Below are 27,313 nucleotides of genomic sequence, written 5' to 3'. Positions count from 1 at the left end.
ATATGTAAGCCTAATTTTTTCTAAGCAAAAAAAAAAGTTCAATAGTTTCAAGCAAGCTTCCAAATTTTGACACACACAAAAGCAATGTTATTCTTCAGAAAAAGCTACTCTTGTAGGGAGGATGTGCCAATATGAGTATAGAAACTTCTGCACGGATAAGTCTGTGCATGTCACACAAAGGCTAGCACAGTTTAGGTCTTTGTGCCAAATTCTTGGGAAAAAGCAATCAGGCAACATATAATTGTTTACCCTGTTCATATTAATCAGTTCTGCAGAGGTTTTGAATTATTTCACACATCATCATCTGAAAAGCCATCCACCCATCCAAGCCTAAGTAATAGTAGTTGCCTCTCCTTGTGTCCTCTGTCTTCAAAGGCAGACCATCTTGTCTTTTCTTTCAGAGCAGAAATATTGAGATATCAACATACTGAAAACGAGCTCATGTCAGATACCAGTGTTCAGGATCTACCATCTACACCAAAGTTTTCTTTTACCTTTAAGACTCCCTTGCCTTTTTCCTAGCTATGCATGCTGTAGCTAGCTTCTTCCCAGGTGGGTATAGCTAATTACTTCTTCAAAAGACCAACAATAGCAACTCTGATTTATGAATCAACATCAAGAAAACAGTGAAGCCACTACCCTTCCACTGAGACACTCATGAAATACATTATCCATCACAAAAATACATTGAAACCTGTTTTCTGAAAAGCAAATAGTTCAGCTGCTAAGACATTTGGTAGAATCATTTAATCATTTTATAGGATATTCTAATAAGAATCCTTATAATGCTACTCTGAAATCAATTGTGAAAGCAAATTAAGATCAAATACATTTGGAAGAAGTTGCCCTTTACCTGGAATATGGAATTTTTCCACAGGAAAACTGTTTAGTTGTTCATATATTCTATTTTTCTCTTGTAAAAGAGTTTCTTTTAAGGCACTCTCCCTATGTCCTCGGGAATTCAGAGCCTCTAGGAGTTGATCCAGTTGTTCCCGAGAATTGTAAAAGCACCAGCGGTTTGGCTTATATACTGGTCTTGGCACCTCTACAGCAACACTGGCATATGAATCTTGGTCAATATTGGAGGTAGATTCAGATGACTTCAAAGACTCTCCAGTTTTAGTGGATACCTGAAGTTCGTTTGTGATGTGAGACTGTACGCTATTCTGAAAGGAAGAGGGTCGAGGCAATAACATGTCTTCTGTGAGACCAGAATAGTCCTCTTCTATAAACAATCCAGGAACAGAGGGGAAAATCCAGTAGCGTCGGTACATGCGGTCACGACCCAGTGGAGAGATATTGGTGCAGGCTGTAGCATTCTGAATCTTTTCTATAAGTTCCTTCTCTTTCTTTTGTTGCTCCCGTTTTAAAGCTTCTTCCTCCTCAGCAGTAAGAGGTTCACTCTTTTCACAAGAAGTCTCGTCTTGCCTTGTAAATTCCTTAAATCCATTTTGCCCTCTCTTACCTAAAAATGAAAGGAAGAAAACTGACAGTACTGTACTTGTAACCTCCGTCATTAGCATAGATCTGTGGTCACCAACCCGTCAATCGCGATCGACTGGTTGATCCTGGGGACTCTCCCAGTCGATCGCGATCTCTGGTGGTGTAGCGGGGCTGCCGCTAAGGCATGCTCCCTGCCTGCCGCAGCCCCACACCACTCCCGGAAGCAGCCAGCACGCCCCTGGGGAGTGGGCAGGGGTCTCTGCGCACTGCTCCTGCCTGTAAGCACCGCCCCCACACCTCCCATTGGCTGGGAATGAGGAACTGTGGCCAATGGGAGATTTGAGGGCGGTGCCTGCAGAGAGAGGCAGCACACAGAGCCACGTGCCCCCCACCCCACTCCCAGACGCTGTAGAGGCACGTTGGCCCTTTCTAGGAGCATTGTGGGGCCGGGGCAGGCAGGGAGCCTGCCTAAGGCTAGGTCTACACTACGGGAGGGATGGGGGGGGGGGGCGGGTCGACCTAAGATACGCAACTTCAGCTACATGAATAGCGTAGTTGAAGTTGCGTATTTTAGGTCGACTTACCTGGCTGTGAGGACGGCGGCGAGTCGACCGCTGCCGCGCCGCCATCAACTCCGCTTCCGCCTCTTGCCGCGGTGGATTTCCGGAGTCGACGGCAGAGCGATCAGGGATCGATTTTATCGCGTCTTCACTAGACGCGATAAGTCGATCCCCAATAGATCGATTGCTACCCGCCGATCCGGCGGGTAGCAAAGACGTGCCCTTAGTCTCGCTGCGCTGCTGCCTGGGAGCCTCCCATGGTAAGTGCCGCCCGGCGGGAGGCTGCACCCCAACCCTCAGCCCTGAGTCCCCTCCTGGAGCCAGCACCCTGTACTCCCTCCTGCACCTCAACCCCCTGCCCCAACCCTGACCCTCTCCCAGAGCTTGCACCCCTCACGCCCTCCTGCACCCCAACCCCCTGCCCCAGGCTAAGCCCAGAGCCTCCTCCCACACTGTGAACCCCTTGGCCCCAGCCCAGAGCCTGCACCCCCTCCCGAACCCCAACCCCCTGCCCAGTGAAAATGAGCGAGGGTAGGGGAGAGCGAGCGGGAGGGGCTTTGGGGAAGGGGCAGGGTAAAGGGTTGCCCTTAAATTCAAAAAGTGATCTTGGGCGTAAAAAGGTTGGAGACCACTGGCTTAGATTCTCCCACTTTCTAAACAAAAAACTGTTGTGAATAATCAGGTTAACTTATCACTGGTCAATAGCAAGGAACAAAGGAACAAAATTTACTTGCATGCATAGAGGAAAGGCCTATTTATAACAGTTGCTCCTTCCAGAACCTAGAACAAGTTTTATTTATTGTTCTTTATAATTATTTATACCATTGAGAATATAAAGGTGTTACAGACAATCTCTCATGGGAGACTAAGTAAAATTGTAAGGATTTCACAGAGAAACTACCACACAAAGTTCTGGCCTTGCATTTACTGCCATGAGATCTATTTAAAACTCCCCCCCCCCCCAAACCAAAACAAACAAACACACACTGTACACAAACATACATTTCAATCCCAGTTATATGACAAATTTGTTCACGATAAAGTAATTTACTACCTTAATTTTCAACGTGGACTCACTGAAAACATTCCAGTATATGTTTTAATGAGTAAAACTGTAATAAAGTTAAAGACCCTGCTAGCAACACAGGCTGAGATAGTTAAACTGGAAAGAAGAACTTGATGTTGAAACAAAGGACAGGGAATCAGGCAATCTGCATTTTATTCCTGGCTTTTACATAGACTTCCTGTGTAATTGTCCTCAGTTTCCTCCATTTGTAAAATGTGGATAGTAATATTTGCCTACCATATAGGCAGAATGGTATTCTAAGGCTTAATACATTAGTGTTTTAAAAAAAATAATAATTTTTTTTTAGCTTTTGCAAACATTTGTGATTATCATATCTCAACATCCAATGGAAAGCACTACAGAATGAAAAGCATTATAATAAGACTCAGAATTCCTATTCCATGTATCAATGGAGGTCCAAAATCACCAAGGGCTTTCAAAAGCAAAGACCCTCGCACAAAGCCCACGCAGGTAGAAAATGTCCATCCAAGAGGAACAGCAAAAGTTAGACAACTCTTTCATCCCTGGAGGCCCCACAGACAGCCTGTAGGCCACAGTGTTGCAGGATTCTGTGCAGCTCACTTGCAGTCCCTCCTAGATGAATTCCTCGGAAGCTCCTAGGGGGAGATTAAAGCCAGGGCCGGCTCCAGGCACCAGCTTACCAAGCAGGTGCTTGGGGCGGCCACTTTGGAGAGGGGCGGCATGTCCAGCTATTCGGCGGCAATTCGGCGGACGGTCCCTCACTCCTGCTCGGAGCGAAGGACCTCCCGCCGAAGTGCCGCTGCAGATCGTGATCGCGGCTTTTTTTTTTTTTGGCTGCTTGGGGCGGCCAAAATCCTGGAGCCGGCCCTGATTAAAGCTGTCTGCCTGGGGGTAAATCTGGGCCTGGATGCATCAGGCCTCACACCTCCCTCCATCGATAGAGTTAATTAGTTAGGTGGTATAAATCACCTTAAAGAACACTATGCAAAAATTATTGGTTTCTTAAATTCTACAAAAGATGAAGTGCCTGAAGTCGGCCACCGTTAGAGATTCATGTAGAGCACTAATAACTAACAGGCTGTGGCTTGAAAAACTATCTCCTGTCTTACACACACAAAGAGTCCAGAAGGCAACCAGAGAAGACAAAGAGGAATAGAAGCACTAGAGTACATAGGACTGAGAGCTAAAAGAGGGATCAGACCAGCTCAATTCATTTATTAACTCATTATGATCAAGGTTTTTCTTTACATTTACAATGAAGGTTAATGCTTTTTAAAGGTTTACTAGAAAAGTAAAAATTTGCCCAATTGTTGGTTTATGCATATATACATACATACATACATACATACATACAAGTACACAGTAATTTATTTTTTACCTCTTCTTCCTTTTTTGTTTGGTCCCGGTTCTTCCTCATCTTCTGTCACCGTGTCCAAGTCTTGTTCCTTCTGCTCAATTTCTTTGCTCTCTGTACTAGTATCAAGGTCTTCCCGTTCCTCTTCCCTGATGGAATAGTACAACAAAAGTCCATAGTCAAAGAACTGAATGAAGCTGGCAAAGAACATACAGTACATTGCAGAATATGCTTTACAATGAGTATTTTATTATCAAAAGTTGCCCTGTGAAGAATTGTAGATGTATTTTTTCCTTTTATTATACTACTTCACTATTCGACAGAAATGACTCCATATAGTCGAACTTCACATCTTAATGTAAGAATATAAATTGGGGGGAGCGGAGGGGGTAGAAAAAAACCTTTAAAAAGATATAGGAAGTATTTCCTAGAAACCAAAACATTGAGCCATAACCACAGAAATATTGTACTAAAGCCTAATCCAGGGCTTAACTATTTTTAACTACCATCCCAAACATTTAAAGGAATTTTATAGTTTTAAAACCAGATCCTCGTGGTGTACATCAGCGTAGCTCTACTGAATTCAACAGAGCTATGCCATTTTTCACCAGCTGAGGATGTAGCCTTTTAGTTTTTATTTTACATGGTTTGCAGTGCCCTCTTAGAAAACGGAAAATACATTTCCCCTACCCACATTTGTACCATTTACTAAGCACTGATTTTTATGGTTATTACACAGCATGACGCCAATCTTACAAATACGTAACATGCTTAACTTTAGAGCATACAAGTAGCAGTCCATGAGACTACGCACATATCAGCATATACATACATTTTTTGCAGGATTAGAACCTTGAAAAATACAATTTAGGGTCTTAAGGAAGGCATGCATGTGCTGCTGCATAAGTATGAGTCTTGCTTATGGAAATAAAGGGTTCTATCAGTGTAAAAACCTCAGTTCCATAGAGATAAACTAGAATAGCATGCTGGCTAAGAATCAAATATTTATGCTATAGTTCAAACAAAAAAGTTATGGGCTTGATGCAGAAATTACTGAATGAGGTACTTTGTTCTCCTACATAACACTGGCGAAAGTAATTATCACAATGGTCCCTTCTGCCCTTAAAAATCTATAACGATCTACAGTCACCCAAGTTAGTAAATTAGAAAATCAAGTACTAATGTTAACCTCGCAAACTGCTACTGTCGGACACCATGGCTTTACTTGCTTATAGAAAATATCTGTATTCAACAACCCTTTTCTATTATTTTAAAAAGAAAATGGTATTGTTTTATACAATCATTTTTCCTTTTGTTTCTATAATCAACATTAAGGACCAGATTTCGTATAAACTGGCATAGTTCCATTTAAGTCAAAAAGATTTACACTGCCTTAGGCTCTGGTCCTATATACCAAAAACAACCATTTAAAAAGCAGGCTCAAAATTGTATTTATCATATTAGAATAACTGATCCTACCCAACAGACACTTCTGCAGAAGGATTCCTTTGCTCCTCTTCCTTCAGCTTTTCCTGTTTCTCCTTCATCTTTTGTTCTTGCTCTTTTAATCTTTCTTCCTTCCTCTTACGTATCCTACGGATAGGGGGAATATAAAAAAAAGCAATTAACATATAAAGAGAGTGCCTAATTTAATCTGGTTATGTCCCTTTCCTTTATAATAAGCACCACGGGATGAAAATGCTAATTTAAGGGCAGGAACTCATCTTTGTACAATGTCTAGCACAACAGGGTCTCAATCCTGATTGAGGCCTTAAGAGGCTGGCAGAATACAAAAAAAAAAAAAAAAACAAAAACAGTAATTGTTACTTCTTCAGATCCAGCAGCTAAGTTTTTGACGTAAAGGAGTCCCACCTAGTTTTATCTGGGTTATGTTCACTTCTTACCTTGCTGCTGCTGCTTCTCTTTCTTTGCGATGTTGTTCTGCCTTTAACTCTCTGAATTCCTGTTTTGCCTGTCGTAATACATCAACAGAGTCCTCAATGAAATCTCGAGTGGAGACGAGAGTCAGAAGCTTCCCACAGAGGGCATGAAGAATCTTCATCTTTTCCCCTGATAAAATTCATGTTAATCGTTTATGCTTCATTATAAAAGGTGCAGAAGTACTCTTTATATAGCGAGCTTCAGGCCCAAGATAGCTTCTTACTGAAGAAATGTCATATCAAATCAAGCAGACATTGTCAGATGTGCAGGGTTAAGATGAAATGCTAATTTTTTTGTTGACAATTGTGCCATGAGGTAACTAACCAGCCCAGTTTACTATATAACCTATAGTTATGATTTTTTTTTACTTCTGTAGTCTACTCATCTATAAACTAAGAACTGTGATCACTGCACAAATGAATTTCCAGTGTGAATTTTTCATCTACATGTTATCCTAGGAAAGTATTACATAGGCATTTTTAGCAGTACAAAAATGTAGAAAGTATTTTAGTTTTGGAAGAAAGAAAGACATCTGCTAAGATTTATATTGTTTGAAATTCACACTGGGAAACACTGATAATATGAAAGAAAAAAAAATCTCAAAAACATAGAAGCTACCACTACCATACCTTAAATTAAATTCTCATTTGAAACATTTGTGACACCTGGGAAATGATTTATTAATCAGGATGCAATTTAAGTCTTAAATATTATGTATCTTGTACCAGACAAAAGGAAATAGCAATTTAAAAGATAAATAAAATAAATCTGCAAGTGTGAGGGTACCAGCTTAAAGCTAGTATGTGCAGTGACATAACTTCCAAACTAACATTATTCATTCACCTTGTGACCAAAAGCATATGTGGCAATATCTGGCAAGAACATTACCCAGACAGGACATTTTCTCCCAGGAGAAAGTCACAGATTACACCAATGACAAAACACTAATCTGAAGGTAGTAAACAAGCACTACACGTGGTGGTGGCTCTAAACAAACAGGGACATCTTATGAGTTAGGTGATCTGTAAAACAGAATTATTGTTTTTAATCTTTTTTTCCTGTGTAATTGAGTTTGTAGCACAACATATGGCATATTTTTGCAGATATCCTAACTCTTATTTTAGGTTCTGCTGTATCTATCTTAAAATATACATATTCTGTTTTACTAATTTGAATTGGATCCAACCATTAAACCTGGGGATTGGGGGGTGGGGGGTGGAAAGAGAAATTCTGGCTCATGCTTTCAAAAGGGAACCTTGTCTCTGTCCTCTCAGGGACACATACAAACTGCATAGATGCTTGTCTTGTTGCTGGGTATAGGCACAGAAAGGGCTGTGGCCATTATGCCTATGAACCATCTCAGAAAGTATGTTGTGGGCACAAAACAGGCAGGGCAACCTAAAAATAGCAGGTTATATCACAGTGATTGACTCAGTTTTCTAGTTTCACTCTGTGGATCAATGAAAAGAATTCATTGGATGAGCTCACTCTTGGAATGTCTACACAACAAGCCATGTGGGTTCAGGACCTACTGACATTCTATCTTTCAGGCAGAAATGTATAGATTTAATGTACATCGAGACAAGTTCAAGATACTATATAGCCATCTTTATGCATTCACTTAGCTTGAAATCTGGAAAATGCCATTTTCCAAAGGATCAAAGGTTCTCCTGGCTATCGAATCTGAAGATAGTCCATTTGAAGGACTCTAGTTATTCAGTAACTGTATTCTTTTTATTTCTTTCCTCCACAAAGCCATGCCCTTGAGACAGTCTCTCAAAGAATGCCATATGTTACGGAAGATGGGAGCAACTGGTTTTGAAACACATAAAAGCTGACCCAGCCAAAAACACGTACATTTGCATCCAAGTAAGAGCACTAATGCACACAGGATGTGTGAAACAAGAGGCAACTGACATTGTACAAAACAGAAATTTCTTGAAATAGACACTTCTATTAGTGTCAGCATAACTGCCAACTGAGAAATGCAGTGGAGAAGACAAAGCTCCAATTTATTTCAGTGGAAAACAAGAAGTTCTGAGACTTCATCATGTGCCCTATTACTTAAGTGGGAATTTCTGGGTTCCTTATTCATATAAATCACCAGTGTTAAAAAATCATGAACAGAGTGAAGCTTCCTCCAGAGTGCAATAAGCAGGAAAAAGGGAATCTATGTGTCCAATATCTTGAGGCATTTTAGAAACAAAAGTAGCTTTAAAAATTGCTTATGGCCAATTAAGTTTGCATACCTAGTAGTATAGCCGTTGTAAGTAAAAATATTCACAGGAGCACACGGCACTTGAGATAATTTCTGGACTGACAACCCTGGAGGTGGAGGTCCTCTACTTAACTACAGAATAGGCAGCAACAGCATAAGCTGCCCAGCCACTGCCCCACCTGAACTCTGACCTGAATGGAATGCCTCTAGGAATGAAAGGGTAATTTTATTTCCACACTCATGCAATCCTTGACCTCTCAGTGAGACCATCTATAAGGGTTCCAATTAGGGTGATAGTTTTTTGACATGGATACCTGTCTCCCCAAGAACTGAAGTGAGACTGCCAATTTGTTTTACACAGGACAAATGGTTGTTAAATAACTTTTGGGTCACTGGGTTACATTTGAAATTGGTCACCTAGAGAATGGCTTTGAATCATCTTAAACATGACATTCATTTTGTTTTATTACCTGGTGACAAGTCATACACTGAAGTACTTGAGAGTTTCTTCAACAGACCAGGATTACTCAATCTCAGCTCCATGCAAGCATCATCTGTAGCATCAAAACCTCCTCGTTTTTGGTAACGATACTTTGCATTTGCTGATGTTACATCAGCGCCTGATGCTAAGATGTGAAGTCTGAGAATCTCAGAAAGAGTGCAGCTGTCGAGATCCAAATTTTTCAAATTGCAGCCTATAGTGAATAACAGTGAGAAGTTATTTTGCATTGAGACCAACAATATATACCAAGCAATGTAAAATGTGCTTTTAAAAAAATACAGAGCAAGATAAAACACATAAATGAAACAAAAAATGAAACCCACACATACCCTGATGTAACTGGGGCCATGCAGCTGCCAAAGTTGCAACTGCAAACAGTGCAGATTTTGTGGGGTCTGCATCTTCATCCAAAGCCTCTGTTAAATCTTTAAGGAAATAAACACTTTATTCTAGTGCAAATTAAAACTTGGATTTTTGGGGGAAGAAAGAAAAGGCCTTTTAAAATAGTGCAAAGACAAAGAAAATGGCGTGACATTCACAGAAACTTCAACGTATTCAAGACTTAGGCTATGTCTACACTACCGCTGTAAGTCGACCTAAGTTACGCAACTCCAGCTATGTGAATAGCATAGCTAGAGTTGATGTAGCTTAGGTCAACTTACCTTACTGTTCTCGTTCCAGGTGGAGTACTGGGGTCGACCAGAGAACGCTCTGCCGTTGATTTAGCGGGTCTTCACTAGACCTGCTAAATTGACCCCCGGTTCATCGATCACTGGAGCATCAATCTGGCAGTAGTGTAGACAGCCTCAGTTCAACAAACAAGTTAAAATATATGCTGCCTAATGTCCACCTAAGCAGTATGTACACCAAGAACATGCAACATTCACTAAAAGCCGTTCTCACAATGCACAAGCGACTAAAGTTGCTAAAGCACTGACATGGAGCAAACATGCACACTGGAGACAGAGGAAAGGGAATGGAAAACCAGGGAATACACTTGAAAGAGAAAAATGTACAATCAAATTCCATCCTATCCTGCACGTTCCAGCAATTTAATCATTATTTCCTTATTACCATTTTGGTTTTTTTAAATGAAGAACTATCCAAAAAAAAAAATTTAACACTTCAGATGCTAGCATCCATCACCTTTTTTTTTTTTAATCTTTTATATAGAAGTTTACACATTCCACACAAATATGATCAGAGTGGTAATCCAATAAAAGCAAGCCAGATGTAAACAAACACTACACATCAGCAGCAAAAGCAGCTCATCCATGGGGAGGCAAACTGAATTCCTCTTCTTAAACAAAGTTTCCTTGGCACTTACAGGTAAGTTCTCCAGAGGGTTGACAGAGTTGGGTCCGCCTTGCACACTAGTTCAACAATTTTACCCTATTCAGGTCCAAGTCATTATGAAGTGTTACGGTCACCAAGTTAACAGGCAAAGGAGCTATAGGTCCAAACTGAACAAGACTGCGTAAATAGTGGGTATACAACTATTAAATAATAACATTCTTGCATCACAATTAATGCTGTCTGAAAGCTTTTACCCGGATATTACAAAGTGGACATCTATCACTTTTCCACATCTCTTACATAAAACTCCAATTCTGAAAAAAAAACACTTTTCTTGGGTGTTTTCTCTTGAAGTGTTGCCTGCTTTTCAAATCTAGCATGTTTTAGAAAGTGGAACAAACTGCTCACTGCTACAAACCTGCTTGGCTAGTGTGACAGAGGAGAAGCTGTACAAGAATTTCTAATTCTTTTATGAAAGAGATAAGTTATCTGAACAAGAGCAGCAAGAAATTAAAGTCCAGAGGCTCCAAATGAAAGTAGTAGTAAAAAGTAGTACTATCTGCAGTCCCACAAGGGATGGCCAATTAGAAGTAAAATGGTGTTTTTGCAATAGCCAGCCCTGCAAACTCTAACTGCAATCTGAAAGTCAAGTTGGATTATTTCTATTTCACACATCACCAACAATAATTTAGTTAACTATTCTGCTAATGTAGGAGACAACAAAATCCAGCTCATTTGCTCTTAGCTGTGTTGGCTCTGCATTGCTACCAGGAGTTAAAAATGTAGTTTATTCAGTAAAATAAGCAGTTAGTTTTATTAAAACAGCATCCAAATGTGCTAGATGCTGCACAGACACCTAGGAGACCAGCCCTGAGACTCTAAATACACACAGAGAGCAGGCTCTGTTACTTAAGAAGATGCCATTTTTAATATACAGTCAGCTTGCAGATGAGGACTACGTTTTAAGGACTAAACTGTGACTGACAGTTGCACAGGTGTGCAAGGGTTGTAAGACTCACAGAGTCTTCCTGTCTGTCTTACGTCTGTCACTTAGGGGCCAGGCACACTAACAGTCATTGTTCTCACCTGAGCGCAAGAACTAAGTAGGGCAAGTGCCTATAGCCAACTCTGGGGAAGCAGGACGAAGTAGTGCCATGGCTTCCCGTCCCCACTAGTCAGCAAGCTTGGCAGGCCAAAGGGGTAAACATACTGAACCCTGCTTCATGAGCAGGGCAATAGCTGCTCTCCCCGTCTACACTAAGAAGCTCTGGGGAGGCACAGTGCCTTCTGGGGCAGTGCTCCTCTGGAACCTCTCATTTCAGTAGCTAGTGCCCTTATAGGTGATTTCCTGATCCAGGTATCTTCTATGAACACACACCCCTGGAAGCTAACAAACCAGAGGGATTTCTCTGTTAGAATGAGGTGTTACAGCATAATAGATGCTTCAGTTTATTATTTTAAAATTGTACACCAAGTACTGATTTGTGGGTTTTGTCAGTAAAAGACAACAAAAAGGACCAAAGAAGATACAGGGAGCTTTTCCTACCTGTAATATAGGTTTCTGTGATTTGGCATTTGACATTCTGTTACAGCAGAAGGAATCTTATTGGCACATGCGCCAACTCCGTGGGTGCTCTGGGGCTGGAGCACCCACGGGGGGGGGGGGGGGAGAATATGGGTGCTAAGCCCCCCTATCAACACCTCTCCCTCCCCTTAGCTGATCAGCACCTCCCCCTCCCTCCCAGGGTATACCCCTGCTGGGGATCAGCTGTTTCCTGGCATCAGGAGGCCGGGGGGGGGGGGGCGGAGGAGAAGAGAGGGCGCAGCGCACTCCAGGGAGGAACTGGGCAGGGTGGGAGCCTGGGGGGGGAGGACCGCCTGGCAGATTAAAAACTCAGTGCCTATGCTTATTGGTCCAGTCCACCAAAAGTTTAAGAGCAAAACTGTTTCTGATCCAGAAAAAAAAAAAACCCACACACAACAAATCAAAAAGTCCTAAAAATTAAAAGCAATGATTTCCACTGACAAAGTCACAGCCATCCAAAAGTGCTTTGTCAAAATGTAAGCCCTAAAATTTCACCCTATTTTAAAATTGTGGGTTTTGTTTTTTGCCTTTATGAGGGGTAGGGGGAGGAAGAAAGAGTAATACCACAGGTAGGTCAACATCCAGTAATAAAACACATCAACAGTTGAAAGAAAATGTGTCAAGTTTGTAATTACTGTGACCTGAATTATTCCCTGACTGTAATTACCGTATATACTCGTTCATAAGCCGAATTTTTGTAGTAAAAAAAGGAAGCACCAGAGAAGGGGGTCGGCTTATGAATGGGTATTCAGAAGGAGAGGTGGGACACAGCCCCTCCCCCCAACAGAGGGAGCAAGGAGAAGCAGCACAGCCAGCAGAGACAGAAGGGAAGAGGCGGGGCCAGAGTCTCTCCGCTTCTGGCCATGCTGCTCTCCCCCAGCCTCCGAAGCAGCTGCAGCTCCAGGGCTGGCAGGCTGCAGCCGTGCCGCTCGGCCCCGCCCCCTAGAGCGGGCTGTGACCGCGCCGCCCGGCTCGCCGGAAAACGCTGCAGCTGTGCCTGCCAGCCCAGCCCGCTGGAACATGCTGCGGCTGCGCTGCCTGGTCTGGCCCGCCGGCAGGCTGCGGCCGCATTGCCCAGCCTGCGGCCGCATTGCCCAGCCTGCTGGAGCAGCTCCAGCAAGGTCAGAGACATCCTCCCCTGGCCCTCCCCAGATAAGGTGGGAAGGGATGGGATGGGGAGAGTGTGGGGGTCCCAGGCTGGGGTGGGGTCCCAGGGGTTACTCCCCTGACTCCCAGCTTCTCTCTCCCCCCCACCCCCAAAAAAATGTCCCCACCAGTTGCTGTCCCGGCCCATCAGGGTAAGCAGCTGGCGCGCCGGGACACTTTGTTTACTTAGGTTTATGTCCGTGCCTGCGGACACTCGAGGTAAACAAACCATCTCCGCCCACCAGTGGCTTATCCTGATGGCCCGGGAGCCAAAGTTTGCTGACCCCTGAATTATAGGGTCGGCTTATGAATGGGTTATAAAAATTTTCCATTTTTACTTATCCATCTTGGGGGGGGGGGGGAAATGGAGGAGTCAGCTTATAAACTAACTGGCTTATGATCGAGTATATACGGTATGCTTTCTCTGCTAAGAACTCTACTTAGAGACTAGAAATTATTTTCTTTCAAGACAGCTTTAAATTTTCTTCATTTGCTCCCCATTTTAAAAATAATTGGGATATGGTCATAACAGAGCACTATCAAATATTAAAGGAATACGGTCAGTTTATGTCCAATTCTACTTCTTTCCAATCCCCATCAAAACATAGAGGTTTAAATTAACACTGTGGTAGAAAGAAAGATTAAAGCAGTCTGATTAGATTTTAACACTCATGCCTGACCAGATTCTGCAAGCCCTCCCTGTGATTTCAGGGAGTGTTCTGTGGGCAGAGAGCATTCCAGGAACAGGCTCATAGTGTTCCAAACCCAGACACTACAGCATTGTTCCAGTGGACAAAAACTCAAAACTGAAACTATTAGAGATAAAGACCTGTATATAGGACTCGTTGACAGCTTAAAATAAGAACTCCCTTTTGATGTTAGCAGTTACAAGATAAATTTTCAATGGACACTGCATGCCTCTCGAAAGATTGCTGCTCCAATCTAAGAGTTGAGCCCAGAGGCAAAAGTAGCTAAATCAATCTATGAAGTGTCCTCCTTCATGGTGGCCACCTGATATCCAGGAGTGTGCATGCATAGTTAGTACTTGCTTTCAAAAGAAAGTGAGTACTGAATTTCCAGTTAGAGAATATTATTTGGCTCTCTAATTTTTTTTTTTTGGGGGGGGGGGGGGGAGGGGAGGGGGAAGAGAGAGAAAAATCAGGCATGAGTCAAGGACAACTTGCAACTACAGATGAAGGCTAGCGTGATGGCTCAGGAGCATGTCTATTCTCCCGACCTGCAGGAGAAATATCTAGCATTGCTGAAGGAGCGAGAAAAGAAGGGAACAGAGGGAAACATTGAAGTTTTCAAAACATATGCAAACTGCTAAATGCCTAGTGTGCTTTGCTGGATTTAACAATGTGAAAAGCTTGCTTTTTTAAGGAACTTTTTTCTCCCCTCTTCTCCCCCTCCCCCTCCCCCATTTGTAGCTATACCTGCATTAACCAAAAAAAAACAAAAAAAAACCACAACACTTATATCTTGCCATACATAATAAAATAAAGAATGCTAATATAACAAAGTATATGCAATTTAGTTTTAAAGTTAATTACATTGGAATTTCAGTGTTTAATAGTAAAGTTAAGGTCTAACCTTTGGTCTCAGCATCAGCTATTTGATCTTTGGCCACTTCCTCTTCCTCTTCCGCCATTGCCTGGAAAATGGCAGTCAGGAAGAAAAAGAGCAATTCACATAGTGGGCCTTCACTATCATTTCCTGCAAGAGCTTCTTCTAACACTTCTGTGAATAAAATTTAAGAGATGTCACTTTTGTCACAGTGCTGTAAGAGCAAATATGAAGTGAAGAATAAAACTCTTCCCCATAGGTAATAGTCAAGTAGGTGTACAACAAATTAATGTGTTAGAGGAAAATATTTTTAGGGGTTGCTGGAAAAAGGAAGTGTTGACAAACAATGCCCATTTGTTAACACATTAATATAAAAGTGCAAGTCTAAGAAATTCAAGAAAATATTTGTAAAACAGCAGACTAAACCCTACTATATTAGAAGTCATGTAAATTTCAGAATTCCCACCACAAGCTGATTGAGAAAAACTAAACTGGAGAGTAGTACAAGTATCTAATAAGAGTTCATTTTAATGTAAACAAATTCTGAAACTTTCATAAATGCACACGAGACATATGGGAGAACAATGTAAATTAAAGCACACCATCAAATAACTTGCCTAGAGTAAGTCCTTCTGGAAACTCATCTTGAAGATCAAAAAGTTCCCCAAATGCATGAAGGAATTCTAAGACCATCAGAGCATCACCAAAGATCTCAGGTGGCAGTCTCGTCTTCACTGGAGTTGGAACTGGAAGTTCCTGCAACACAAAGGAAACAACCCAATACGTCATTGCGTTTCAGCAGAATACACAAGTACTTAACAGACACGCAAAGTTTGTTACCATCAAGGTGAGTGGTATAAATTTGGCATCAGTAAGTCCTTTATACACCTTACAGAGCAATTGTTAACAATAATACTGCAAGATCTTGCAGTAGGATTGTTATTAAAGCCATAGTGCAATCAAACTTTCAATTGCATATAGCTCAAAGGTAAATCCTTAAATGCATAATTCAGCTAACCTAATGAATCTGAGTGTATTTAGTCTCTTGTTCTAAACTAGGGTGTGGATCAGAGTTAGTTATTCCAAAAACTCCAACTGCCAGTTTCGCCCCTTCAAACCATTTCCTCCTCACAGGATTTTATAGGATCTCAATCTGCAGAATTGTCCATGCCAGCAAAATAAATAAATAAAAATAAAAAATGCTCTCTTAGAATACTCAGTAAGACGTACAAAAAATATGACAAGAATTCCAAATCAGGATGACCAGGGCCGGTCTAGTGAATTAGTATGTGCCTAGCATTTGTCATACAGTAGAACCTCAGAGTTACGAAACCTTGGGAATGGAGGTCATTCGTAACTCTGAACAAAACGTTATGATTGTTCTTTCAAAAGTTTACAACTGAAGATTGACTTAATACTAAATAAAGAATGGCTCCTCTCCAGGATACTGGGAGTCCAGAAACAAAGATCAAAAGATTGATGGATGGTTATGTTCATGCTTAAAGTAGCTCATAATATTTCTGAATGAGGTTCAGATTCTTTGGGAAGGGTGGAATCTAAGGACAGGTACATAAAAGTCATTCACAGATGGATAAGAGATAGTCAGCATTTTAGCTGTTCTATGCCAAAGAAAATACACAGCAGCCAAGCAGAACTGGGACCCAACCTGTAAGCCTGAGTTCACAGGTATTTTAGATGCAGATCACTATCTTTTCTCTAAGGTAAGACTTGATGTGGTAGAATGTGACTAGAGACACCACTGACGGATCTGTTAATCCATCTTTAACCATGACCTGGTCATCTTTTACCTCAGGTAAGCAACTCCTGTTCTCTTTCTCCCCACATCTCATTTTGCCTTTTCAAGTATATGCAAAACACTGCTGATAACTGCCTCTTGCTGATCTGATCACACCATTCTCCTCCTCTGGCTTCCTCCCTCCTTTCATATGCAGCTCAAAATTTTTCATTCTCACCTTCAGATCCCTGCACAACTCCATACCTTGGTTCATTCTCAGCTCTCATTTCCACTATACCCCTCTCCTTCTATTCTTATACACTTCGTTCACATCCTTACTTAACACCCTTTTCTATCTTCCTCCCCTCACCTTTGTAGCCTCTTTCTTACTTTTGCCTGTATTTGGGGCAATCTCCCTATTCCTGTGCTTCTGAGTATTCTCTTTTCATTCAGCCCTCCTGCCCCACATCAAGATTAAGCATTATAAAGAAAGTGCATGTAAAGATAAATTAGTCACTCAGACTAAATCTTCTGTGTGACGTTGCACTCTATATGATTTTAGGAAAATATGCTAATGAGTGTGAATATAATGTAACTAGAATATGCTTCATGCAAAAGGTCTCTTGTAAGATATCATTACAAAGCTTGTAATCTACTGAGTGTGGTCATCCTATTTGTATGTATGTATCATTTTTGTATCTGAAACTAGAAATATGAAATATAACTCTGAGGGCCTATTGTAATTATGCAAAGTGTGGGCCATTAATGGTGGTTTGAAATCTTGATGGCTCCCATTAACCAGGACAATTGACTGTGGATGGCTCTGTTTGCTTGCAGGCCTTCCTGTGAGTCAGGCTGGGAGGAATGAAGGCTTGGGGTCTCACAGGACATGTGACCATGTCACCTGGTACTGAAATCCATCTTAAGCCTGGTGCTTTTCCATTTAGAAGGGGGGCGCGGGAGGGCAGAGAGACAAAAGATTCCCACCTTGTGCCAAAGCTATATAAGGGGGTGGAACGGAACAGAACAAAGGAGGCTGAAGTCATGAGAAATCCCCTAGCTACCACCTGAGCTGGAACAAGGGCTGTACCAGGGGAAAGAATTGTGCCCAGACTACGAAGGCGACCAGTCTGTGATAGAAGCTTATTGAAACATCTCTGAGGGTGAGATTTCTTCTGTAATCACTTTCTTACTGTATTAGGCACAGACTTGCGTATTTTATTTTGTTTGGTAATTTACTTTGTTCTAAGAACAGGAGTACTTGTGGCACCTTAGAGACTAACAAATTTATTTGAGCATAAGCTTTTGTGGGCTACAGCTCACTTCATCAGATGCATAGAATGGAACATATAGTAAGAAGATATATATACAAATACAGAGAACATGAAAAGGTGAAAGTTGCCATACCAACTCTAAGAGGTTAATTAATTAAGATGAGCTATTATCAGCAGGAGGAAAAAGAAAAAAAAACAGCTTTTGTAGTGATAATCAAGATGGCCCATTTCAGACAGTTGATAAAAAGGTGTAAGGATACTTAACATGGGGAAAATAGATTCAATTTGTGTAATGACCCAGCCACTCCCAGTCTTTATTCAAGCCCAAATTAATGGTATCTAGTTTGCATATTAATTCAAGTTCAGCAGTTTCTCGGCGGAGTCCATTTTTGAAGCTTTTCTGTTGCAAAATTGCCACCTTTAAGTCTGTTACTGAGCGACCAGAGAGGCTGAAGTGTTCTCCTACTGGTTTTTGAATGTTATGATTCCTGATGTCAGATGTGTGTCCATTTATTCTTTTGCGTACTTGGAACCACTTAAATCCTATTTTTTGTATTTAATAAAATCACTTTTTACTTATTAATTAACCCAGAGTATATATTAATAGCGGGGGGGTGGGGGGGGGACAGCTGTGCATCTCTCTCTATCAGTGTTATAGAGGGCGAACAATTTATGAGTTTATCCTGTATAAGCTTTATACGGTGTAAAACAGATTTATTTGGGGTTTGGACCCCATTGAGAGCTGGGCATCTGAGTGTTAGAGACAGGAATGCTTCTTAAGCTGCTTTCAGTTAAGCCTGCAGCTGTTAGGGGACGTGGTTCAGACCTGGGCCTGTGTTCGTAGCTGGCAAGCGTGTCTGGTACAACCAGGCAGGGTTCTGGAGTCCCAAGCTGGCAGGGAAGGCAGGGGCAGAAGTAGTCTTGGCACATCAGGTGGCAGCCCCAAGGGGGTTTCTGTGATCCAACCCATCACATTCTGGTAATCTGATGTGCGGTATATTTTTGTTTGTACTGTCTTTAATTTACAATGTTAGTTCCTTGAGGTAGGAACTCTATTTTTTCCCCTCTAGGTTTCATACATCATCCAGTTTAGTAAGCACCAACAGTATGCAACGGATCACCACAAATATCTCAACCAAAACGTTCTATAAGAGTGCTGCTCCTCCTTTTCACCTTCAAAAAGGAACGACAAAATAGAATGGGAGAAAAAACACAAAGGCGGCCTAACAGAAGTTGGATGGTTGAAATCAGGAGTCAAATAAGTTGTATTTCCTCCTGGAGTTTGGTGGAGAATGTTCTCCGTTGGAACCATGACCAAGAAACACATGACACAAAGAGCCAGAAGCAACTCAGGGTCAAATTTTAACGGAGCACTGCAACTCACATTAGCTGCATTTGTGTTAATTCACTAAGGGTAATTTTAGAAGTGCCTCTCAGTGCTCTTCTGTAGTTGCCAGTTGTTTAATGAAGCCTTGTTACTGGACTGTTCACAACCCAATCTTATGAAAGCAAAAGGATCCTTCATTCCAAAGGCCTATAGTTAAATTAACACTTTTGAAAAGTGCATGAATTTAGTCCGAGGATAGATTTCAGACTTAAGCAAATGTCTTATTTTCCCAAGCAGATCAGTACTCCAAACATCTCAATGGTTGAACAATCTCAGCAGATAGGTTTAGTAAGGATCCACTCAGTCACTCTGGCCAGTAAACTCTATTAAGCAGTTGTTCATTTCAAACTGAAGAGCGTCATCATGCATAATCCAGAGACCCGTAATAAGTGGTAGGCAAGAAAGCCACAACATCAAAAGCACTCATAAGATTAGATTTGTCCATTCCCAAAGTATCTTGAACACCGCAAGTGCACTTTAACATCTTAGCACCTTTCTTTGGTAAACTGTTAAAAATGGCAAAAACTCCTACCAAAGGAGTTGTACCCAGTCTGGACAAAATGGCCAGACAAGTTTCTCAAGATTCAATTTTCAGAAAAGCAGAAGTGGCTGGGAGAATTGTTCCAAAAGGTTAGCGCACTAGCCTTTTGCATCTGAAGACCTGATTCAAATCTTTAAGAAAAAGAAAAAAAAAAGTTCAGGCCTCCAACCCCATGTATTCATATTACAAAGTCAAACAGTTAGGCACAATTGATAGCTTCTGTTCAAGAAGCTCAGTATTTCAATAGACAAGCTGCTTCAGATCAGGACTGGGGTGCATTAGCAGAGCTGCACAGAGAAATTTGCAAAGCACAAGCATGCACTATCCCTAAGTTACCCAGCACTTATACCTTAAGATCATCACATTCCATGTCTTCTCTAGGTTTACTCCACTGTTTTAGGTATTCCAGATACTTTCTTTTTTCTTCACGTAATTTCTCTCTTTCCTGAAATTGAAACCTTCAGAATTAGATATGAAACCAGTTGTATTTTATTACTATACTCTGCTACAGCAGAAAAACCTGTAATTCTATTTCAATGAAACTGAGCAAAATAATTACTTGGTAAAATGATACTCCAAAAGGTAACAATGATACTATTCAATAATGACTTGGATAATGGAGTAGAGAGTATGCTTATAAAATCTGTAGATGACACCAAACTGGGAGGGATTACAAGCACTTTGAAGGACAGGTTTAAAATTCATAATGACCTTGACAAATTGGAGAATTGATCTGAATTCAACAAGATGAAATTCAATAAAGACAAGTGCAAATCACAACACTTAGGAAGGGGGAAAAAAATCAAATGCAGAACTACAAAATGAGGAATAACTGGCTAGATAGTAGCATTGCTGAAGAGAATCAGGGCGGGGGGGGGGGGTGTTATAGTGGTCCATATATAATTCTGGGGTGTATTAACAGGAGTGTTGTATGTAAGAACCAAGGTAATTGTCCCACTCTACTCAGCACTGGTGAGGCCCCAGCTAGAGTACCGCATCCAATTCTGGGCACTACAATTTAGGAAGGATGGAAAGAGTCCAGAGGAGAAAAACAAAAATGATAAAAGGTTTAGAAAGCCTGACCTATGAAGAAAGGTTGGAAAAAACAAAACAAAACAAAACCTGGGCATGTTTACTCTTGAGAAAAGACGACTAAGGAGTGACCTGATAACAGTCTTCCAATATGTTAAGGGCTATAATAAAAAGGACCACGATCAATTGTTCTCCATATCCACTGAATGTAAGACAAAAAGTAATGGGCTTAATCTGCAGCAAGGGAGATTTAGGTTAGAATTTTTTCCCCCTAATATCTGTCTATCTATAAGGGTAGTTAAGCTCTGGAATAAGCTTCTAAGGAAGGTTGTGGCGTCCACATCATTGGAAGCATTTAAAAATAAGTTGGACAAAACACTTGTCAGGGACGTTCTAGGAGGTTTACTGGTCCTGCCACAGTGCAGGAGGCTGGACTTGACTTCCTGAGGTCCCTTCCAGCCCTACATTGCTATGATTCTAAATATTTTTGGTAGAACAATAAAGACAGAACACAAGTATGTTTTCATTCTGCACGATAAAACTACTAAGTGTGCTGTGATATTAACAAATATTACTTTTCACAGTAAGCCCCAGAACCCATTAAGCCCTGGATGGGGGTGGGGTGGGAACCAAAGGGGGAGGCCACATTATTTTTGTTATGGAGCCTGCCAAAAAATCCTACAAATATAAATTACAATGATTTGGATATGAATCTGTGCATATTTAATTGTTTTTCCCTAAAGTTAATTAAGTATTTTAGGGGAAAAAAGTGTCAGTGCGGCCATCAGTGAGAGCTAGTGGCTGCACTCTGAAGCCACCAAAAAAATTTGTTGTGAGAACCCCTGCTCTAGTCCATGATGATGCTACCCAGGTTGTTGGCTGAGAGCAGCCTTACAGGGCCTCTTGCCCACATCAGGCTTGCAAAGTCCATCCACCCCCAAAACATACATTTGGAAAAGTGGCTAGCCACTACCCTGAGGTGGGCTCCCCTTGCTACTGAAGCTCACTGGTAGGCCCTAGCCATCTCTCCTCCTGGAGAAACTCCCCTCCTGCCCCGCTGTGAGCTTCACTTTTTTATGCCTCCCTTCTCTAGATGGAGCATGTTCTGCAGGTATGTGTAACTGGCACTGCCTGAGTGCATGAACGCTCATTAACCTTTCTATCCATGGGATGAGGGTGCATCCCATCATCAGATATACATATACTGCAATTTTATTACCTTTTCTTTTTCTATCTTGAGTCTCTCTTTCTCTTCTTTCTTCTTCATCCTTTCTTCTTCCACAATCTTCTTCAGCTCCTCTCTCTTTTTCTCCTTATCTTCTCTCTCTTTTTTCTTGGCTTCTATAGCATGTGCCTTCTCTCTCTTTAATTTAGCTTTTTCAAAAGCTGTGCAGAAAAAAAGGACATCAATCTAAATTTCACTTTTACAAAAAGTTAATTGATATAACTGCTTTAAATAGGTAGACTGATAACAATCAAGTTAAAAGATTTTAATTGTTGTGATGATTAAATTGTTTCTATGCCAACCAGTAAGAATATCAGGCAGAAGCTCAAGTGTTTCAAACATCAGAATCCTAAGACTTGACATATATCTATCTCTGGCTTACAAGAATCCCATCACCTTAAAAACAGTACATCATTCCTGCTGGTCCTAGCTGATAAAAATTTGGGTTGGGAGTAGAGCAAAAACACAAGGAGGACATATTAGGTTAAATGCTTTGATTACAGCAACACAAGTGATAATACATGACTGGGGAAAGAACGTGTGTTACGTTAAGGGGGTATTATAGTCAATGGAGTTATCACTTGAATTTGCTTAAGCACTAAGGACTGATTTAAAAGTGGAGGTTAAAGAACAAAATGACAGAAGTCATTACTTCTATAGCAAGCAGGGATTGAAAACTGAAAAATACTCTTTTAAAAAAGTCTATAGTTTTTCCTATCAAATTTTGATCATCCACTAGCAGGTTTCTACATTTAGCTGGTTTTGTAGAGTATATATTGCCAGTTGGCTCTCATTTGAAAATCCAGAGCAATATTGCTTATGCCCTTATAGTCTTACCTGTATTGAAAAGACTGAACTTCCAATAAAATTCTTTTTCTGTTGCCATTTTCAGGCCATTAACAATCACTTAGTGTCTCTTTATACCAAGCATTATAGATGTCAAAATTTCATCAGGTCAGCAATTACTACTTCCAAGTAAATTAGCTTATTATTGCTATTCACCCAAGAGTTCTGAAGGAACTCAAATGGGAAATTGCAGAACTACTAACTGTAGTCTGTAACCTATCATTTAAATCAGCTTCTGTACCAGATGACTGGAGGATAGCTAATGTGACGTCAATTTTTTAAAAGGTCTCCAGAGGTGATCCCGGCAATTACAGGCCTGTAAGCCTGACTTAAGTACCGGGCAAACTGGTTGAAACCATAATAAAGAACAATATTGTCAGACGTATAAATGAACATAATTTGTTGAGGAAGAGTCAACGTGGTTTTAGTAAAGGGAAATCATGCCTCACCAATCTACTAGAATTCTTTGAGGGGATCAATAAGCATGTGGACCACAGGGATCCAGTGGATATAATGTACTTAGATTTTCAGAAAGCCTTTGACAAGGTCGCTCACCAAAGGCTCTTACGCAAAGTAAGCTGCCACGGGATAAGAGGGAAGGTGCTCTCATGGATTGGTAACTGGTTAAAAGATAGGAAACAAAGGGTAGGTATAAATGGTCAGTTTTCAGAATGGAGAAAGGTAAATAGTGGTGTACCCCAGGGGTCTGTTCTGGGACCAGTCTTATTCAACATATTCATAAATGATCTGGAAAAGGGGGTAAACAGTGAAGTGGCAAAATTTGCAGATGATACAAAATTACTAAAGATAGTTAAGACCCAGGCAGACTGCAAAGAGCTACAAAACTGGGGGACTGGGCAACAAAATGGCAGATGAAATTTAATGCTGATAAATGCAAAGTAATGCACATTGGGAAGCATAATCCCAACTATATATATAAAATGATGGGGTCTAAATTAGCGGTTACCACTCAAGAAAGAGATCTTGGAGTCATTGTGGATAGTTCTCTGAAAACATCCACTCAATGTGCAGCGGCAGTCAAAAAAGCAAACAGAATGCTGGAAATAAGTAAGAAAAGGGATAGATAATAGGACAGAAAATATCATGTTGCCTCTATATAAATCCATGGTACACCCACATCTTCAATACTGTGTGCAGATGTGGTTGCCCCATCTCAAAAAAGATATACTGGAATTGGAAAAGCTCCAGAAAAGGACGACAAAAATTAGGGGTATGGAACAGCTTCCGTATGAGGAGAGATTAATAAGACTGGGACTTTTCAGCTTGGAAAAGGGATGGCTAAGGGGAGATATGATTGAGGTCTATAAAATCATGACTGGTGTAGAGAAAGTAGATAAGGAAGTGTTGTTTACTAGTTCTCATAACACAAGAACTAGGGGTCACCAAATGAAATTAATAGGCAGCAGGTTTAAAACAAACAAAAAGGAAGTATTTCTTCACACAACGCACAGTCAACCTGTGGAACTCCTTGCCAGAGGATGATGTGAAGGCCAAGACCATAACAGGGTTCAAAAAAGAACTAGATAAATTCATGGAGGTTAGGGCCATCAGTGGCTATTAGCCAGGAATGGTGTCCCTAGCCTCTGTTTGCCAGAAGCTGGGAATGAGCGACAGGGGATGGATCACTTGATGATTACCTGTACTGTTCATTCCCTCTGGGGCACCTGGCACTGGCCACTGTCAGAAGACAGGATACTGGGCTAGATGGACCTTTGGTCTGACCCAGTAGGGCCATTCTTATGTTCTTAGGTTCTTTATATAAGGAATTTCCATTGTTATATGTTTCAGAATAAAATATTTTTTGTTTAATTTTTTTTTTTTTTTTAAATATAAATGTCTCTTTGTGGAGGAGAACATACTCATTCAATTACTTGCTCTAATGTGTTAGTAATCCCAATATGAAAAGTTACAATACTTGTGAATAATCTGTTTTAAATCAGAGTTTGTAGGGCAGTGATTAGCAAAATGAACACACAAAACTAGTGTAATACACAAATATGTACAAAATGTGCACATCTATTTTTTTGGGTTAAAAATCATGAGAGTGTAACTTCATTAGCTATTTTGAAGCCAAATCCCATATTTCAGTGGCCATGTTCTAGCCAGGCCCATAGAACCCAAAGGCTGACATATATACAATTTCCATGATAATACATGCCATGTCACTTATCAGAAGACCAACTTTTCCCAAATTCAGTTTGGAGCTAGAAGCTGTACCAACCAAAAGGATTCTGGTTGCTCTGATTCAATGGAAGGATAGAGTTAAGCTATAACATTCTGAATAGCCTGATATAGGACCAAATTGTAGCCAATCCTGGAAATCAGCACAAGGAAGTAACTGGGCCTACCTAAGGTGCCCCCTTTATTCCCTTGTGCCTTACCGCCACTTCCAGCATGCAGAAGTACCTGGCTCTGCAGAGCCTTCATGTCCACTCTCTTGCACAGGTGGGCCCTTACTCCTCAAGTCCTAATCTCCCTTCCAGACTTCTCAAAGGCAGTGCAACAACATTCTACCCCTTACCTAAGCACATCAGACAATCTTGCCCAAAGGGCAGAAATCTTTAACTATACTTACCCTTTCTGAGAAAATAAAAGGATAAGAAATGGAAATTCTCCAAGGCACTGAACAGATGCCAACCCCCAACCCTGATTTTGAAAGAGAGCGAGTTTGACTGAAAAGGGACTGTAGGCTTTTAATGCCTTGTATACACAAGAAAGTTGCACTGGTTTAATTTAAATAGTTTTAAAAACTGATGTAAAGGCTGTGTGGACACTAGTTTAAACTGGGCTTGTTTTGGTCTAGCTAAACCAATTCCTTCTCACCTTAAAACTAAACCAAATAAGCCTCTCAAACCGAAAGGGGGGGGGGGGGGGAAGTATCCATACAAAGTTAAGGTTTGCACTTATTTAACTAAAATACTTTGAAATCACACCTTAACAATTTCATCATTTAGACAAGCTCCAAGTCTCTGTGGAAGGACTTGTCCAGGATTATTAAAGTGTCTGTTAGAAGCTTTTGGTAAGACTTCTTATAGATTTAGATAGGGGTTCGTGTTCATTTTTGGTTAAACTTCTGAAGTATTCTTTCATATAGTTTTTCCTTCTAATCAGAGATTGATCTCTCTCTCACTCTCTGTGTATATATCACTCAATCAATCATCTGGCTTTACAAGTCCATGGTTTTGTACATGCTGAGCCTATAGCACTTATATTAGACTTAAGAATAAAAATGTGTTTGGTAAATTTCCCTCACATTTTGTCTGCTACTTAACTTTACAGAAGAGAGTAGTATAATCTGACTGCCTGTGATGCCTCTATTATATTATAATAGTATTGTATCAGGGAGACAACCCCAAGCATTGAAACAAGTCATATTTAATGGCAGTGTAAGTTTTAAAATGAAAATTTTAATGAAAGCCGATACCCAAAATGCCATTATTACAGTCAGCTTTTGGGTCTGCAGGAACTGGCGTTAACAATTACAGGAGGGCTGAACTTACCCATGGCCTGCATTTCTTCTTTTTGTTTCTGGAGTCTTGCCCTTTCCTTTGCCACTTTACTTCTATTTCCTGGAGTATTTGGTTTACTAGCAATCTTGTCCTGGAAAAAGAACACAGCAGCTATGATGGGAAAATATATTGCAGTTCATCACTTTCTTTCAAGAGCTGTATAAACAAAGAATAACTGTAGCTTTACTTCACACTGAAGCATACTGCTCCTCAGGCATTTGTCTAATAATGGGAAGACCAAGAAGATTCTCTGCAATGTAATAATTAATAAATTTAGAGTTCTAGGTTGTGCTAGAATCCTGTGTAATTAGGGAAACGTTATGTCGTTTTCATTGTGGTGGCAAGGGAAGTTTTAGTTTTAGTGTGCAAGACACCAACTGCACCCTACAGTAGACATACTGGAAAGCTAATTTTCTGCTACCTTCACTGATGGTAGAACCCTCTCACATGCATTTATCTGTACTCCTTTTCCCACCACCTGTTGAAATTAAAAGGTTAAATATCATGCTTCCTCTCGGTTTGTGTCCCCAAATGTAAGCAAGATCTACTTTTATGCCAGATATACAAGAGATCATAAATTTCCCCAATTCATTTTCAAGACAGAAGTAGTTCACTTTTTGTCATTACTTACACGACTAATAGATATCCTCTTTGGAGGCCTCCCTCGCCTTTTGTTTGCAGGACTGAAGATAAACGTAGGTGGGTCATCAGAGAAGAAGTAGGAGAAATCTTGTTCTGCTATCTTGTATTTTGCAACTGACATTGCCTTAATACGGGAATATGAAAGTATAGATATGTGTTATGAAGTTACATAATTAGGAAACCATGCTTTCAGAAAGACAATAAAAGTAACTAGATGAATATTTGTTAGTTCAAGGGGAAAAAAACATTCTCTTTTACAATGGTTCAAATGCAGAATTAATCCAGCAAAAACAGAGATATTAAGACGAGATTGAGATCTCAAACTGTCTTGCAGCTCCCACTGAATGTATTGGGAATAGTGCATGTGTTCCTGAAGGCAGAACTTGGCCCCAACATAATGTACATGCAGACTTTAAAATTACAAATTCATTTTGAACTAACT

The 27,313-nt window shown here is 40.7% G+C and overlaps 1 protein-coding gene across 3 annotated transcripts in view; it reads right to left on the bottom strand.

Moving 5' to 3' along the window:
- BAZ1A (bromodomain adjacent to zinc finger domain 1A) overlaps positions 1-27,313 on the bottom strand; it is a 109,973-nt gene that overhangs the window by 36,045 nt on the left and 46,615 nt on the right. For 2 of the 3 annotated variants that reach the window (XM_065402920.1, XM_065402919.1), the window contains 11 exons: positions 26,844-26,995; positions 26,221-26,306; positions 21,848-22,014; positions 19,946-20,041; positions 15,277-15,415; positions 14,687-14,833; positions 9,035-9,259; positions 6,310-6,475; positions 5,885-5,998; positions 4,430-4,554; positions 854-1,465 (listed from right to left, as the gene is read on the bottom strand). In XM_065402920.1, the coding sequence (XP_065258992.1) occupies positions 854-1,465; positions 4,430-4,554; positions 5,885-5,998; positions 6,310-6,475; positions 9,035-9,259; positions 14,687-14,833; positions 15,277-15,415; positions 19,946-20,041; positions 21,848-22,014; positions 26,221-26,306; positions 26,844-26,995 (2,029 nt within the window). Of the gene's footprint in view, positions 1-853; positions 1,466-4,429; positions 4,555-5,884; positions 5,999-6,309; positions 6,476-9,034; positions 9,260-9,395; positions 9,492-14,686; positions 14,834-15,276; positions 15,416-19,945; positions 20,042-21,847; positions 22,015-26,220; positions 26,307-26,843; positions 26,996-27,313 lie in introns of all 3 variants that reach the window. The other variant, XM_065402918.1, reaches the window with a different exon arrangement.

The sequence above is a fragment of the Emys orbicularis genome, chromosome 4 (assembly GCF_028017835.1).
Source record: "Emys orbicularis isolate rEmyOrb1 chromosome 4, rEmyOrb1.hap1, whole genome shotgun sequence".
In the NCBI taxonomy this organism is placed as follows: Eukaryota; Metazoa; Chordata; order Testudines; family Emydidae; genus Emys; species Emys orbicularis.
This window is presented reverse-complemented; position numbering and strand designations above follow the sequence as displayed.